This window comes from Leuciscus leuciscus (assembly GCF_965113295.1).
Source record: "Leuciscus leuciscus genome assembly, chromosome: 17".
NCBI classification, from domain to species: Eukaryota; Metazoa; Chordata; class Actinopteri; order Cypriniformes; family Leuciscidae; genus Leuciscus; species Leuciscus leuciscus.
This window is the reverse complement of record NC_138741.1, coordinates 35,649,323-35,666,806: the sequence shown is the minus strand read 5'-3', so window position 1 is coordinate 35,666,806 and position 17,484 is coordinate 35,649,323. Positions and strand designations below refer to the sequence as shown.

The following is a 17,484-nucleotide window of genomic DNA, read 5'->3' as shown; positions in this document are numbered from 1 at the left end:
ATGATCAAAGTTTTAGACCTGTATATTATATGCATCATTTACCCATGATAGTTTCGCATCACGAACTGTTATAAATTGAATTTTACAGGTTTCATAATATTCAATAAATCACCACATAACAAATGATAACCTCTACCTACAACTACTATAAAAACATCAAACTTTACCCACATACATACAATACACCTCACGTAAATCATTATATACTATATAGAAAATCTGAACTGCTTCATTGTTTATATTGTAGCATAATTTAAACTACATTATTGCCCAAAGATATATTTAAAGGTGGATATATAGTTCATCCAACTTTCCCACATACATAAAGTACACTCACATTAAGCAATTTAGCAAATCTGAATCTGAACTGCTTGATTGTTAATATCGTGACTAAGATGTGCACTATATTATCGCCCGGATCTAAATGAGACTGTTAGGCATAAAGCTATTAAGATATTATTAACAATAACAACATGATTTTCTGTAAAGCTGCTCTGAAACCATGTGTATTGTGCGAGGTGATATACAAATAAACTTGACCGGACTTGATACTTTTATTGTCTTTTTTGAAGCCCCGAAAGCATCAGTCCCCATTCATTTATATCCACAGAGGAAAGGTGGAGGAAGTCGGATGGGTTTGAAACAACATCAAGGCAAGTGAGAGATGAAAGAGCCTGAACAGTAACATCTCCTAGAGCTTTCTATCTCTTCAACGAGGAATTCTGTTGTTATTGGCCGACAATCATTTAATCAAGATATCTGACAGAAACATCAGGTTTTCTAGAAGAAACTTACTTGGCAAGAAAATGGGTCATTCCAAACTCCGGCAAGGACTGCCATGCCTGTATGAAGCGCATCTTGGCCTCAATCAGGCTCATCTGGGCCACATTCTGATGAGCTTCCAGGATACGGGCGGAAATCTGAGGATAATGCATATGTGAACATTAATAAACAAGCGCTACAAGCAATCATAACTTAAGCAGGAGTACAGAGTGAGCACACAGACACTGTCGTTAGGAAACATCCCCAGAGAAGAATGCAGCACCAGACACTTTAATATGAAACTGCCGTATCCAATCACCATGTGAACATGAGACGCCTCCTCTTGTTCAAGCAACCGGTATGGTCGGTTATACATGCGACTTAACATACATACACAGAAGCCATTGCAATCCCAGCTATCACGGTTTAGTCCCTATTTTCCCAGAGCATGAAGAAATGAGTGATGTCACTGGAGCCTCCCACTGATCGATGACTTGCTTCATAAAAGCTTCTATCAGCTGCGGATCAGCTGACATGCTAAAAACTGCCTAAAAGGGTCTTTCAATTACACAGAGGCCCCTTTCAAAAAAACATTTCTGTAAGATTTTAAACATCCTATTAGACAAATAATGAAATAATGCGTTGATTACAGTGAAAATGATGGAGCCCCAACTGGAACATAAAAGATGGGGATAAAAAACTATTAGATGGGAAGAAAACTTTCCATTCGCTCGTGAAACTAGCCAAGAGACGTTGCGTTCGATCACAAAAGATTTGCATATCATTTTTATCCCATCTCTTTTTTTTTTTACCGTCACCATGTCCCTTTAGGAGCTGCAGGAAAAGGCATTGGGCCCTATCTTGCACCCAGCGCAATTGACTTTGTACAGCGACGCATGTATCATTCCTATTTTGCACACGACGCACAGCAGACTTTTCCCTCCACAGACGCACGGGCGGTTCAGCGAAAAGAGGAGGCGTGTTCCGGCGCAAACGTTCCCTGGTGCTATTTTGCAGTTTCAGAAAACAATTCCGCCACTGACCAGGAGAAACCTAGTCGCGCCTTTTCAGCGGCGCGTTCAGATGCTATTTTAAGGGCGCATGCTTGGCCATAATGTAGCGTGTGCACAACGCACATACACTTTGCTTCTCTCATCTACCATACATAATTACAAGGAAAAATATTCCACATGAGGGAAATCATTGTGGTGTCCATAAAAATAGGCATAAATCTAGCTTACACATTTACCCAAATTATTATACGCCTGTTTAACCGAAGCTAATTTGGGTGGGTTTCTCCATCCCCATACAATGTCACTTCTCTGTGTTTTACGGCCCTGACGAGAACGTCGGTCTCCTCGGCTGTGAACCGCTCGTGGCGTGCGTCTGGCAAATCCGCCGTTATAATAGCAACCCGCCATGGAACAAGCACGCCTGCTCTTAAAGGGATTTTTAACTTTTTTCTGCTGAACACAAAAGAAGATATTTTGAAAAATGTCGGTAACCAAACAGTTGATGGACCCCATTGACTTCCATAGTATTTTTTTTTCCTACTATGGAAGTCATTGGGGTCCATCAACTGTTTGGTTACAGACATTTTTCAAAATATCTTTTGTGTTCAGCAGAAAAAAGAAATTCATACAGGTTTGAAACAACTTGAGGGTGAGTAAATGATGACAGAATTTTCATTTTTGGGTCTATCCCTTTAAAGGGAATGTGAGATGACGCTCTGATTGGTTATTTCACGTTACGCTCAAACCACACCTATGAATAATGAAGCTACTTCAGACCAATCCATTTTAGATTTAGATTTGCGTCGAGATCCGCCCACAAAGTTTCGCGTTTGATACCCATTGTATGGGCCCATTGTGTCACCTTAATAAATATCACAAAACAATAATTGTAATAATAATGATAATAATAATAACAATATGATTATATTTAGGGATATAATCATGCTTGAAATGCAAAAAAAAGAACAAGGCTGACAGTTTTACTGTCTAATCTGACATCAGAAGCCTCAAAGTTGCTTCTATATTCATTAGAATATTTCTAAAATATCCATGAAATGAGCGCTTGTACATTATTTGAGTGTTTATAGCATTCATTCACTCAACATCATTCAGGCAAACAGCTGTTCATGGGGAGACACCAGTGACTCAAAACATGATCTTTAAATAATAATAAAAGTTATTGAGCTACAGCAATAAATGGTAAAGTGGTTAATAGAAGGATTACTGAAATAAGACACAGCACCAGTGTTAGTGAGTCACGGACATTTACCAGCTGTCAAACGAGTGACTTACCAAGTCCCTGACAAAGCCAGGCTGAGGAGGGTGGAAACAGGAGGAGGGACACAGAGAGGAAACAAGGGAAAAGCAAATAAATGAACAATGCAGCAAACAAGCAGAATAACAGAATCAAAACAACCGTTAATGCACAGAGAGAGAAGAGGGCAGGGTGCACACATCAGTATACAGCAGGAGAGCTTCACTTTAGGCAGGACAGAGCAGAGGAACACATTAGGTCCAGGCGGATCGACCTTACACATATAACAACTAACCTGAGAGATCCTGCTAAACCACTGACCCCAGCAGAAGACGAGTCTACTCTACAAACTCTGTGGTGGCTGAGCCATCCTAGTGTAGATCCAGCATTACTGATTATAATGGGAAAGCTCAGTTTAAGCTGTTTTTGCACTAATGTAAGACTGATTAATCTTATGGTTTATTATGTTGGCTTGACAACACATCTTTTCTAAAATTCTAGTGGACTTCCGAACAGGCCCAAATTTCCATTAACGTTCATTAGTCAAAAAAAGGGCACTTTTAAGAGGTCGAATGTTTTTTTTAATAGGTTTCTTAGTCCAATGGTGTCTAAAGTAGTGTAATATGGTATTATTTTACTGAGTAAAACCTCAAAAGCCTTGTTTGAAAATTTCAGATATCTTTTAAAAGCTTGGTCAAGCCAACATCAAAGTTTGTCATCAAGCTTCACTCTTCTAGTTCTTTTTTTATATCTCTTGGTTTGTTCTTTAAGCTCTGAATAAAAAGATATAAACTAAAGATATAAAAATAAATAAAGAAATAAAAAGATCTTTTGTGCTGAGAACAAATCGATTCACTTTTAAAAGTCTAGAAATAGGATTTTAAAGATATAAAAGGGGTCCAAAGTTCATGGCTGAGCTGTAGTTTATGATTAACCTGAACATTTCTCATCCCACATCAAACCACACACACCCTTGACTCCACAAGGCGGCGCCACACACACACACACACTTAAAACCCAATGCTACTGGAGAGACCTCTAAAATTCCCCACCATCTGGATGAATACATCCGCTTTGTTGGTCTTGTTAAGATAAAGAAGTTGGGAAGTGAGAAAGTCATCTATCCTTGTTTCCAAAAGCAAGTGCTTTCTATCCCACGTGATCTGGGAGTAAAATCCCAGAGGAAGCCTTTGAAGAACAGAATCTGAGCTTGCGTTGCAGTGTTCAGGAATCCTCTGAACTCGCGATCACACTGCACTCCGCTGTCTTCTTCCCAGACTCCCTCTCCACATTCCCAGGCATGGCTTGTTTCCTGTATGTTCTTCCCGCCTGTTTCTGAAGACCCCACCCCAACTCCTCAAAGCTTCTCGCAGCTTTACGCTGGTGGGGGGGGGGGGGGGGGGAGTGAGATGAGGACGGGAAGCCCACCATCCCCCAGCATCACAGGGGCTGGATTGAGTCCAGGGCCACTGTAAGACGACACCAGTGGCACACACACACAGGAGCACACAGTCTGAGGACTCCCACACACACTCCCTCCCCACATACTTACACTTTGCTCTTGTTTTTCAATCAAGTATTACAAAAAACATTATTTTGAAAAATTTCACCAATGCAAATTTGTCGTGTTTGGCGCACGCATTTAGAAAAAGCTGACCATTTAGGGCTCAGTGATATATTTCATATTTAATATACTGCTGTTTATTACTATGTATTAGGGGTGTAACGGTACACAGAAGTCATGATTCGTGTGTAGCCTTCCTGTTCCTTCCAACGCCAAGGTCATGGGTTCGATTCCCAGGGAAAGCAAGAACTGATAAGAATGTAAATGTGCAGCTTGAAATGCAAGTCACTTTGGATAAAAGCGTCTGCCAAATGCATAAATGTAAATGTAAAATGATTCGGTACGCATCACGGTTTTGGGGTCACGGTTCGATACGAGTTCGGTACATTTACATGTTCGGCCCGACACGACTATAGAAATCACAGCCAATCAGAAGAGCGCTCTTTCGGCAAGCTCCCGGCACTCGCAACGAAATGGATAAATTGCCTACATAATCAAATACATGAATATTACACCATTTTAACATGATCAAAAATACATAATGAGTTACTGAAACAATCGTTGTCATAGAATACACTTGTCTGTTAATAATGGGTTGACGGTTTGAACGTTCTTGTTCACTTTTATTTATTTTGAAGATATGAGATGAGTTGCTCTCAGTACGGCTATAAAAAACACAAAATGATATTCAAACTCACACAGACGTTTTAAACATTACATAAACAGTTCCTGAGATTATCATACTTTCTGTTGTTGTTCCAGCGCGACGTCGCAGAGATAGAAACTGTTTCTAAAATAGATTCATTATTGTAAAATAAAGAAAACAAACACGATGCCGCTTTCCGAGAAGCTTGTAGAGAGCGTCACAAATTATTAAAAAAACTCAGTGTATAGGCCACTAGCAAGCTCTTGATTAGGGTTCGTTAATGGATCATCTCTTCTTCTTCTGCTCTTTTCCCTGTTGTTGCATTAGCGTGCGCCCCCTTCTGGCCTGGAGTGTGGATCGCCTGTGACTGACTGTATGCACGGACGGTTCGGGACGAATACATGTACCGCTACACCCCTACTATGTCTCGTTATGTACTGTCTCTGCCTTTAGTTCTGTCTGTGTTCTGCGCTGCAGTGGCACACCGATCTCTCTCGGAGCCTCAGCCTCTTATTTACCTGCTTGTTCTTGTATTTCTTCAGGTATCGTGGAGACACCAGACACTCAGGGTTGATGTCGGTGGTGATGGGCTCTATGATCTGAGGATCAGGATTCATGTGCTGCATCTTCAGGAAGGACAGAATGTTCTGGACCTCCAGGTTGTAGGAACTATCAGCCATCGTCTTCCCCTTAGAGGCCAGACGACACGCTGCCATCCACTGGGCGTACTGCTTCTCCTGAGAGACGGGAGAGAGACCGCAGCAGTATTTTACTGTCACTGAGATACTATTATAGTTCTTTTAAGGTCTGTGGTAAAAAAAAAAATCCAGTTTTTAATGTTGTTTATGTGTCTATGTGGTGTTTTTAATATGCTTTAAGACAAACCATGTGTAAATTCATAAGTCGACACCATTTTCTCCTTAAAACTACAGTGAACCAAAGACAGTCTCAAAAACACGCTTTGAAATCGCTGGTGTTTCTGACGTCACAAACTACCTTGTAACCAATCAGATCAACGTGTGATCGTCAACCAGTGGCTCTCTGAGCTGAGTGAGTGGAGGCGGGGCTCATTTGCATATTCATAGAACCCGTATACTAAATGAAGCAAGGGTGTCGAGTTACAGTCAAGCTATTTTAAGGCATAAATAAATATGTAATTTTGGTGATCAAAGATGAGCTTTAAGGGATACAATTATTGACTACAGGGGGAATGTTAACATTTTCAATTAGTTTTTATTTTGTATTATCTCTTTTTATTTTAATTTTAGTTAAAGTTTTAGTAACATTGTTGTGTTTGTGTCATTTTTAGTAGTTACCGTTTTTTTAAAATGTCTATATAGTTTTTATTAACTTTTATTTCAGTTTTAGTTTGAGTTATTCTAGTACATCAAGTTTTGCTTATTATCGTTAAATAAAACTATTAAAAAACGTTTCTGTTAATTGAAATAAAGCTGAAATAAAAATAAAACAATATTTGAAAAACTAAATGAAAATTAGAAATGTTGCCTTAGCAATAAACTGAAAGAAGTTTGAGTTGAAGCACTAAAATTATTAACTTGAAATAAATAAAAACTTAAATGAAACTTACCCAACTGGGTAACACTTTATAATAACTGCACGCTATTAATCATTAGCAAAGCATTAGTAAACAGTTAATTTATCATTAATAAAGCATTAATAGACATTAATAAGAAGTTTATAAATACAGCTATAAATGCTTTATTCTTGATTTATAAGCATATCTATAATGTGTTTAATAATTGCATTTTCATACTTTATTAATGATCAATTTATCATTTCTAAATGAAGTATAGCATTATTTACAAACCAGTTATTTAGTTGTCAGTGGTTCATAAGATCACTTAAAAAGTGTAAGTAAATGATTAATAAACTGTTTAAATACATCTTATTATTCAGACATATAGTAATAGTTACTCAGTGTGCTAATAAATGCTTTATTAACATGTGTTTCTACTGTAATTCATGGTTAATTCAGGTAGTTATGAAGCATTTAGTAGTGGTCAGTTAATTATTTTAGTGAGCTCATCTAAAGTGAGGACTAGTTATGTCTTGTAAAGCATTTACAAAGGAGATTTAAAGGCTCAGTATCTTATAAACAGTGAAAGGAAACAAACACAACACAGCGATACAGAACATAGACAAATTTAAGACGTATGAATGTACATTTAAATAGTTTATTAATCATTTACTTGCACTTTCTAAATGATTTTATGATCCACTAACAACTCCTAAATAACTGGTTTGTAAATAATGCAATACTTCATTTAGAAATGATAAATTGATAATTAATAAAGTATGAAAATACAATTAAGCACATTATAGATATGCTTATAAATCAAGAATAAAGCATTTATAGCCATATTTATAAACTGCTTGAAATGATGAATTAACTGTTTACTAATGCTTAGCTAATGATTAATAGCATGCAGTTATTATAAAGTGTTATCAGAAAACTTAAATAGAGATATTATAAAAATATAAAAATATTTAAATCTGCAGACTTTTCGGCAACTATTTTGGACTCGTCCGGACTGCAAATCAGTGCAAAGATCTGAGCAAAAGTCGTGTAGTGTATTCCAGCATTTAGGCGACTAGCTCAAATAAAATATGTTTTTTAAAGTTTTATGTTATTTCAAGTAACGCTTTAGATTTGTTCAAACCCTGCTTCGTGGTGCTGGGGGTCGGGTCACATTGTATAATTACTTATTAAAAGACAAGTGAAGACGTGAAGTGATTTACTGTACAATAATGTATGGCATTCAAAAGGAAAGCATCTCACTCACGATATCACACCGCAGCCAGATCTCATTCATACCGTCTGCTACAGGAATTAGCAACTTGATGTTGAATTTCTGAGCAGAGATGTTCACATCTGGTGTGACTTCACAGCCTACAGAGAAACAGCGGATGAGAAACAGTGCATAAGTGGCAAACACGCTTTCTAACGGTGTCTTTCATGTGTGTGTGTGTGTGTGTGTGGTTCACCTCTCAGGTTCATCTGGAGCGCTGGCGTGCCGTGCGCCTCCTCGCGGCTCTTATAGCAGGAGATCGTGATGTCCTTGAACGTGCACCAGTACTGCTTGTATCCTTTCAGAGTGAGTTTCTTTGGTCTGAGGTATATAATATAATATAATGACTTCATGAGAGATTATTCTCTTCTGTTGAAAGAAAAGATCAGCTCTCCGACATGCACTCTTTAAATTAAAGGCCATTAAGGGTAAAAAAACAAAAAAACAAAATTAAAAACATGTCCTTCAACAAAATACGAGAACATTATAAAAAGCTATTTCTTTGGCACTAGCGTTTCAAACATTTCTCTTGGCCTCCCATTGGTTGGTCAAACAGGTCTGGTCAACTCACAACATTGTTTGAGCCAATATTATGTCACATTTGGACACCTCAAAACAATCACACTGGAATTCATTTTGTTGCCAATAGTGTTGTGGAAATGACACCATTTACACTTTAAACAGACTAATGTTTATAGACAGTCTATATGCTAAATATGGCAATAGGCCTTGTTTTATTTTTAAACTAATAAAGGCATACAAGACCAAAAAACTCCAAATTTTTTCGATTTCAACTCACTTGAAGACTTTTATATGGTCGGCCAGTTCAGGAATGGATGTGATGTCACCCTGAGAACACAAAGTGCATTAATAAAGTTATAAATAAAGTTGTCAAAACCTTACAGATCTCCTATAGTCACGAACCACAGAAGTTGCACAAGTTAACGGCAGAAAAATATCACAATACACCGTTTTAATATAATTACATTTTGTCTGTTATGATTAAACTCCAATTTCATCTGCAATATAATGCCATCCAATCACTACATTCAAACACGGAGGACACGACTCTATTTCATATTCCTGTATTTGAATTTGCTCGAATACTTAGAGACTTTACTCGTATTCATGTGATGTACAGTACAGGCCAAAAGTTTGGAAACATTACTATTTTTAATGTTTTTGAAAGAAGTTTCTTCTGCTCATCAAGCCTGCATTTATTTGATCAAAAATACAGAAAAAATCTAATACTGTGATATATTATTAAAATAATTGGTTCTCAATTTATTATACTGTAAATTATCATTTATTTCTGTGATGCAAAGCTGAATTTTCAGGATAATTACTCCAGTCTATCACATGATCCTTTAGAAATCATTCTAATATGATGATTCATTATCAAAGTTGGAAACAGTTCTGCTGCTTAATATTTTTTCATAACCTGTGATACTTTTTTTAGGATACTTTGATGAATAAAAAGTAAAAATAAAAAAAGCAGCAAATGTTTTAAAAATAGAAATCTTTTGTAACAACAATATACACTACTGGTCAGTCATTTGGGGTCAGTCATTTTTTATCTTTCTTTTTTTTAAATAATCAATACTTTTATTCAGCAAGGATGTGTTAAATTGATAAAAAGTGATAGTAAAGAAGATTTATATTATTAGAAAATATTTTTTTTATTTTGAATAAATACAGTTCTTTTTAACCTTTTATTCATCAAATATATTAGGCAGCAGAACTGTGTCCAACACCCATAATAAATCAGAATATTAGAATGATTTCTAAAGGATCATGTGATAGACTGGATGTCACATGTGACACTGAAGACTGGAGTAATGATCCTGAAAATTCAGCTTTGCATCACAGATATAACTAATAATTTAAAGTATAATAAATTGAAAACCAATTATTTTAAATTGTAATAATATATCACAATATTACATTTTTTTCTGTATTTTTGATCAAATAAATGCAGGCTTGATGAGCAGAAGAAACTTCTTTCAAAAACATTAAAAATAGTAATGTGTCCAAACTTTTGGCCTGTACTGTATAACCTTGTCTAATTCTAATGCTCTTTAATGTGATATGTTGTTTGTATTTGCATTTCGTTCAATGTGAGTTCGAGTGAATGTGTTTATTTACTACACTTATTTTTATTGGTGCTAACTGGTTTCTGGACATTTTATTGTATTCACTGTAACATTTTTTATTTCTTTATGATCTTAACTGTTAAAAGCCCTTCTAGGGACAGGTGTTGTGAATCAGCCATGGCTATAAACACTGTGATACAGGCATCGGATTGCTCTTTATGTAATAATCTATGTTTTTTGTGTCTGTCCCTATTCAAATAAACAACAAATTAAATTAAATTAAATTTCTTTCACAAAAAAAGTGGTGAGACTGTGAAATATTGCACATGTATACACATGGCTTGTGTGCTCCACTTTTTGATGATGAAACATGCGTCAGAATGACATGCTGACACCATATTTCTGCTTCATCACTCCTGATCAACTTGTGCTGTGTAAATAAAGTGGCTGTTGCAGTGCTTCAGTACCAGCGTGTTGGACGTCTTTCCTCCCTCTAAGGTGATCTCCAGGTCTGAGAGAGCGGCGTCAACCTCGTCGACCTCCTTCTCACTGTTGTTCATGTGATTGTCTGAAGACATGATGGACAGCTTGTTGATGTGGTACTGCAAAGACAAACACAAAGTCGTGCCATTTATCAATTCATCACATTGTAAATTATTTATTGCAATATTTAAAGGTTCACTATGTAACTTCTGACTTTTTGAGTCTTGCGAAAGAACGAGAACGAGACAAAAACACAGTTTGGAAGATGAGTTCATAATATACTCATTCATTATATCAATGTTGGACAAAAAGTTACATTGAGTGCCTCCAACATCTAGCATTTTCTCACTTAAAACTGAATTTGTCAAAGCAAATTTAAAAATATTTACAATTATAACTTTTATGTGTTTGTGAATTCTAACATTTATTTAGTATTCTCATGAATTGGTTTTAAACTGTATTCACAATGTCCTAAGTTTCAGGACTGCCATCACTGCAACTCGTTTAAAATAAATGGACAATTAAACTGCTAATATAATATTTATTTTGACCTCGTGAGATGGTTCCGTTTTGCACGCAACACTATTATTAAATGATTTTTCCAATGAAATAAAAGTGAATTTGTCACTTAAATGTTCATGTTAAATGTCCAAATATTTTTGAGATTTTAAAATGTTATGCAATTGTGAAATTTAACATTTGTTTCATATTTGTTTTCAAATGTTCATGATTCGGATTTCAATGGTTTTCACACATGCTGCAATTATAGTCATTTTATTGTAGTTTTATTAATATTTTGAAGTGGCTTTTTTTTATATATTTTTTTACTTTTCGTGTAAATTTTAGACACATTTTTTGCCATTTCATTATGTGCTTTTGTCATTGTATTAGTTTTTATTTATTTATTTTTTAAATATTGCTATTTAGGTTTAATTTATTTTTATTTCAGTTTTATTTATTTATTTATTTTTATTTCCAGTTAATAATTGTAGTGCTTCAACTTATTTCAGTTAAATGCCAAGGCAACATTTCTAATTTTCATTTAAGTTTACAACTATTATATGAAGTGAACTACTAATATATTATAACTAATATTTATATTTTAGCTTTATTTCAATTAACAGAAATGTGTTTAATAGTTTTGGTTCACAATAATGACCCTGCTTTGACCTCATGCGATGAGCAAACAACATGTTTTGAAGGTGAAGCAACTTTATTTTCAGTACGAGCTCAAAGCCTGACTTCTTTCTTCTATTAAAGTTAGCGGTCAAGCGATCCTCATGCTAGTACAGTGAACAGCTGGACTACAGAAGCACATTCACGGATACGTGCAAACGTTTGCTGATGACAGCTCCACTTTCAAAATGGAGTCCGGAAGGCATTTTCATGTCACCATTTCTCTGCTCGGATAAGAGTGGTTAGTACGTGAATGACATGCCTATTTCTCTCAACAGTAAACAGACTCGCTATAACGCCGGCTAAACTTAGACCTGCTGATGTTTGATGTCGACGAGCTCTTCTACCCAGAGACACGGACCATGAGCCAACCTCACACAGGGTATACAGGAATCATGGAGTTAAATTTCAGACTCTTTCAAGTTTCCATTCATTTTAAGACCTCATCGCCACTTCAAGTTTTAACCGGTTACATCGGCGACACTTTAACTTACATTTACTATATATTGATTGTAAGAACAGTCTTAGTTAGTGATGATTCCTTATCAATGCAACATAATTCAGAAGGGTGCGAACGAAGCAAAAGAGAATTAATTGACAAATTAATACAATTCTTTGGACAAATATACATAATGAAAGTTTGTTACAAAATTTAAAGGTGCAGTGTGTAATTTCAAGCGGCATCTAGTGGTGAGGTTGGGAATTGCAACCAACAGAAGTTACGGTGGTCGACAGGAAAAGATGAGGTTTCTTTACAAAGATAAATTAAGAAATTAGGTTTACTTGATTATTCAGTAAAATATTATTGTTACTTGTTCATCATTGTGTCAGTGTTTTATTCGCTGACTTTAGCTAGCTTCTTTTGCACTAAGAACAACACTAAGAAACGCGTTTTGTCCGTTCAGGGCCACCGTAGAAACATGTCGATGTAAGCGGACCCGTGGTGTGTGTAGAGAGAAATGGCTCATTCTAAGCTAATAAAAACATAACGGTTCATTATGTAAGGTCTTTAAACACCACTCAAAACATAGTTATGTATATGATATTGCATTTCTGTCAACAGATCCTCCTAAATATTACACAATGCATCTTTAATACCTTGGAAAATGGCATTCAATACTTTTTAAGTGCCTTAATTTTCTCTAAATTGATTTATCAACTTTTAATACTTTTTAAGACCCCGCGGACCCCTGTCATATCCACTGACACAACGTGGACTGATGGGGAGGGACAGATCTGACTTATTTAAACTCGCAGTGCGTAAACAGAGAAAGTCGACACCGCTGATCCGCCTCCAGAAATCCCTGCTGGAGAAACCAACACCTCCTTAGCACACCAGACTCCGGGTGGTCTTCCATGTCCCACCTTCCCTGAACCAGACGCCCACTCTATATTTACATGATGTGAAGACAGTGAGACGTCCTGGGGTGTTGTCACTCAACATTTACGAGGGTCTGAAATAGCAGGGTCATCGTTGGCCAAAGCCAAACGTTTGCACACTGCAGATGCTGCGCAGGCACAGAGCCCATCCAATCCATTACCAGGGCGAGAGGACCCGAGTGAAGACTGCAGACTGTCAAACGCCGGGGCTTACACAGCGATCCTAACAGACGGCGCGCTCACATCAATTCTGCCATGGCTCTGACGTGCACATACTAGGTTGCTCTTAGCTTTGCTGCTTTTATTTGTGTTTTATGTTTTGTTATGCAGTTGTTCTGTAAAGCGCTTTGGTCCGCCTAGTGGCTCTTGTAAATGTGCTATATAAATAAAGTGAACTTGAACTTGAACATACCTGGAGCGCGGCGAACATCATCATCTCTTCCTCGGTGCACTCGATTTCCTCCAGTAAGATGGCCCACTTGGCCTGTTCGTACAGCTGGTTCACCCTGATGGCGTCATACTGCAGGACAGCGTTAAAAACACGACACCTTATGACACGCTCTATTCAGGAAACACAGCACATGTATGTAATGGTGCTTTTCCACTGCATGGTACGGCTCGCTTTAAACGGTACCACCTCTGTTGAGGTTCCAAGCGTGCCGTACCGATACTAAAATGTGACGTGAAAACACTGCAGATCACTGATTGGTCAGAGAGAATCGTCACTATACCAGTGTCGTTGGATTTGTAACACGAGACACCAAACCCGCTAGATTTAAATAGTCAGCAACAGTATTATTTGTTCAAACTATTTTTATTGAACGACTTGCTTAAAAATTAACTTGAAAAAAGTAGCGTCTGAATCGTGGTGACTGGTCAGTAGACGAGGTGGATATTGGATATTAAGACCAGGAATGAAAAAAAGTTTTTCAGCAACTATAACAATCAGTCTATAATCCCACCACTCTGAAGCGGTACTAAACTGCAGTGGAAAAGCACCATGTGTGAACAGGGCCTAAAACTAACTTTTTGCTAGACCTGCCAATGGAAATGAAATTATGTTTTGCCAAAAAACAGGCAGTTTTGACACCAAAATTTTAGATACCAGTGAAAATTCACAATTCTCTACTCCAATTTTAATACTACGGCAAAAACTACTAGCCTAACTAATATAAATGTTAAATATTGTTAAAGACAATTAAACAGTCAGTAATAAAGTAAAAACAAAATCAAATTACAAGCAAAAGCACAAATAATTACAATATAACAAGTGGTTTTCAGGTTGGTCTAACAGTAGTTTTCAGGAACCGGTTGCTACAACTTAAGGGGGTCGCACACCGGACGCGCAGCTCAGCGCCGCGCAGCGCCACGTCTTTTAAATTCGAACACATTATTCTCTATGAGAGTACACACACCGGCGGCGACTTTCGGCGTCTGTCCGCGGCGGCTCAGGACCGTGTTCAAAATCCTGCCGCACCACAGAGCACCATTTACATAGTTTTATATTAAATTTACATGTGTGTGTCTCAAATCGTAGTTAATGTATAAACGGACCTCACCCTGTGCTGCAATATACATTTAGTTTTATATTTATTTACAGAAATCAGAAAATTGCTGATGTTATCGGATTTTCAGGTGACAGTTGTCCTAGACGTGGCGCGGCGCGGCGCTGAGCTGCGCATCCGGTGTGCGGCCGCCTTTTGACGTAAATGGGCTTTACGATACAAGTTACGCACTACTAAACACCTTATGACAAGCTCTATTCAGGAAACACAGCACATATTTGTGAACAGGGCCTAAAACAAACTTTTTGCCACACCTGCCAGTGGCCGGTTACTTTAGAACATTTTCTGACATAAATACTTTTTACCAGCCATGATATAAACAGTGCTTTTCAGATTTTTCTTTTAGGTAGGTCTGACAGTAGTTTTCGGGAACAGAAATTAAAAAAAGTAAGCAAATGTAAAATAACGCTGCAGTCTTCACATAAAATCATAATCATATGCATAGTCTTGTATAAAATAAACATCCTTATAAAAGTTACAAAAGTTATTCAGTCAAGACCAGTGAGTGATTTTTTCTTTCAGCAGCAGGAATATTAGGCTGCTGTCACTTTAAGAGGGAATGCACAGATCTAATAGACCTTACACGCCAGAGAAACGAGGAAATTTAGAATATTGTCTTTGAACTTCCGTTTTTGCGGTCGCTCTGTATATTTCTATAGCATTTCTGTCCAGGAGTAATTAGCTTTTGAAGTGGATTTACTAAAGTTAACGAAAGTTATCATGAGGATTGTAATGTTTAAAGCAGATGACTTAACAAATGTGAGTCGACCGGGAAGATTTTAAAACGAGCCGTTCATTCATAAATACGCAACATCACTGTGAAAATACAGACCGGAAGACAAAAGACAACGAGCGCAGCGCTGAAAAGGGGCGGAGCTACATAAGGTCTATAGACTGATACTGAACACATGCATTTACTTTCTTAACTGTTTATGATCATTTGAGACAACCGACTATGTTTACAAGGATACTCACTATTTAATTACACAATTTTGTGTGAATTTGAAGAAGACGGGATAAAAACCCCGTTTAATATTCGTGCAATGTCATTGTTTGCATTCATAAAAATGTTACCAGCCAACTGGCGAGTGACCGTTTCATATACTTTTACTCAGATTTGGCGCTTGGCAAATTAAGCCGTGTGTGTGAATAAAAGCCTAAATTAAACCTGTTCATCATGTAAAGTGATCATGTCTCTTCTGAAGACTTGGATTAAAGCACTCAGTTCATTTGGGTTTATTTTACAATCTCTTTATGAACGTTTTGGGTGAATGGACTTTCATTGGAGGGAGTTAAATCTCTCCGATTTCATTAAATATATGTTAATTCGTGTTACGAAGATGAACGAGAGTCTTAGTCTATGAGTTTAAAACGACATGAAGATGAGGAATCATTCATGTCTGGAGCACTAATGACTGTTAGAGGTTTGTTCAAACAACAAGTAATAGTAATAATGAAGCATGAATAAACAACTAATTAAAAGCTTTTACTTGAATGTCTTCCCACAAACATCTACTATAGGCAATTAGCCAGTCAGTGTCGTGTGTAACTGGCACTGAAATAAGCATGATAACAATGTTGAGTTTTCAAACACAGAACACACTGACCTTTGGGTTGAGGTCAAAGAAGCTGTGATACTTGAACCGGAGCAGAAGAACCTCGTTCTCCTTCACATCTTGCTCCATCAGTGATCTGGAGGAGTCCAGCCATCTTCACAAACACATTCAGAGGAACACCAATTAAAGGGATAGTTCACCAAAAAATGAAAATTAGCTCATGATTTACTCACCCTGAAGCCATCCCAGGAGTATATGACATTCTTCTTTCAGACGAATACTATTTACACTATTTTTTCCATAAAAGTGCATCTATCCATGATAAAAGCGCCTCAAACGGCTCTACGGGGGTTAATAAAGGCCTTCTAAAGTGAAGCGATGCGTTGGTGTAAGAAATATATTTAAACTTTATCGACTAAAATAACTCTCTTCCGGCAGACGGCCGTACGCTTCGACTTACGCCACAAGAGTAACACTGGACGATGTATGATGTCGGAGTAGCGTAAGCTTTGACGCCTCGCGCGGTTCAAACACACAGGGCTGGGCGGCCGCGTTCGTCATTACATTGTGCGTCGGGTCAAGTGTTACTCTTGTGGCGTAAGTCGAAGCGTACGGCCGTCTGCCGGAAGAGAGTTATTTTAGTCGATAAAGTTTTAAATATGGACATTTTTCTTACACCAACGCATCGCTTCACTTTAGAAGGCCTTTATTAACCCCAGTAGAGCCGTTTGGGACACTTTTATGATGGATAGATGCACTTGTATGGACTTCAAAAAATAGTGCCCATTCACTCCCATTATCAAGCTTGGAAGATCCAGGACATTTTTAATATAACTCAGATTGTATTCGTCTGAAGGAAGAATGTCATATACACCTAGGATGACTTCAGGGTGAATAAATCACATTTTTGGCTGAATCACAGAGTCTTCGTAGATCAGATATGCCCCAATTTACCCCTGGTTGATCTTGGCCTTGTCCAGGAGGGACTGTGGTTTGTACATCTTGACCAGGACGTCTGGAGAGGTGATGGGCTGGCTGACAGCGAGGATGCTGGGATTGCCTTCGGACAGGGGGCTGTCTCCAAACCAGGCCGTGGTGGGGGACAGAGGGCTGCCGTCCCGAGAGTCATAGGTAGGCGTCATGGTCTTGCTGTAAAGTCCGGGACTAGAATAGATGCTCCC

At 37.5% G+C, this 17,484-nt stretch overlaps 1 protein-coding gene across 1 annotated transcript in view; it reads right to left on the bottom strand.

The window, feature by feature from the left end:
- Window positions 1-17,484, bottom strand: part of fermt2 (FERM domain containing kindlin 2) — an 83,026-nt gene that overhangs the window by 4,874 nt on the left and 60,668 nt on the right. Inside the window, exons 6-15 of the mRNA XM_082143684.1 lie at window positions 17,258-17,483; window positions 16,355-16,457; window positions 13,595-13,702; window positions 10,611-10,745; window positions 8,850-8,899; window positions 8,247-8,371; window positions 8,045-8,151; window positions 5,759-5,977; window positions 3,069-3,089; window positions 796-920 (exon numbers count right to left, since the gene is read on the bottom strand). Of these exons, the coding sequence (XP_081999810.1) occupies window positions 796-920; window positions 3,069-3,089; window positions 5,759-5,977; window positions 8,045-8,151; window positions 8,247-8,371; window positions 8,850-8,899; window positions 10,611-10,745; window positions 13,595-13,702; window positions 16,355-16,457; window positions 17,258-17,483 (1,219 nt within the window). The remainder of the gene's footprint in view (window positions 1-795; window positions 921-3,068; window positions 3,090-5,758; window positions 5,978-8,044; window positions 8,152-8,246; window positions 8,372-8,849; window positions 8,900-10,610; window positions 10,746-13,594; window positions 13,703-16,354; window positions 16,458-17,257; window position 17,484) is intronic.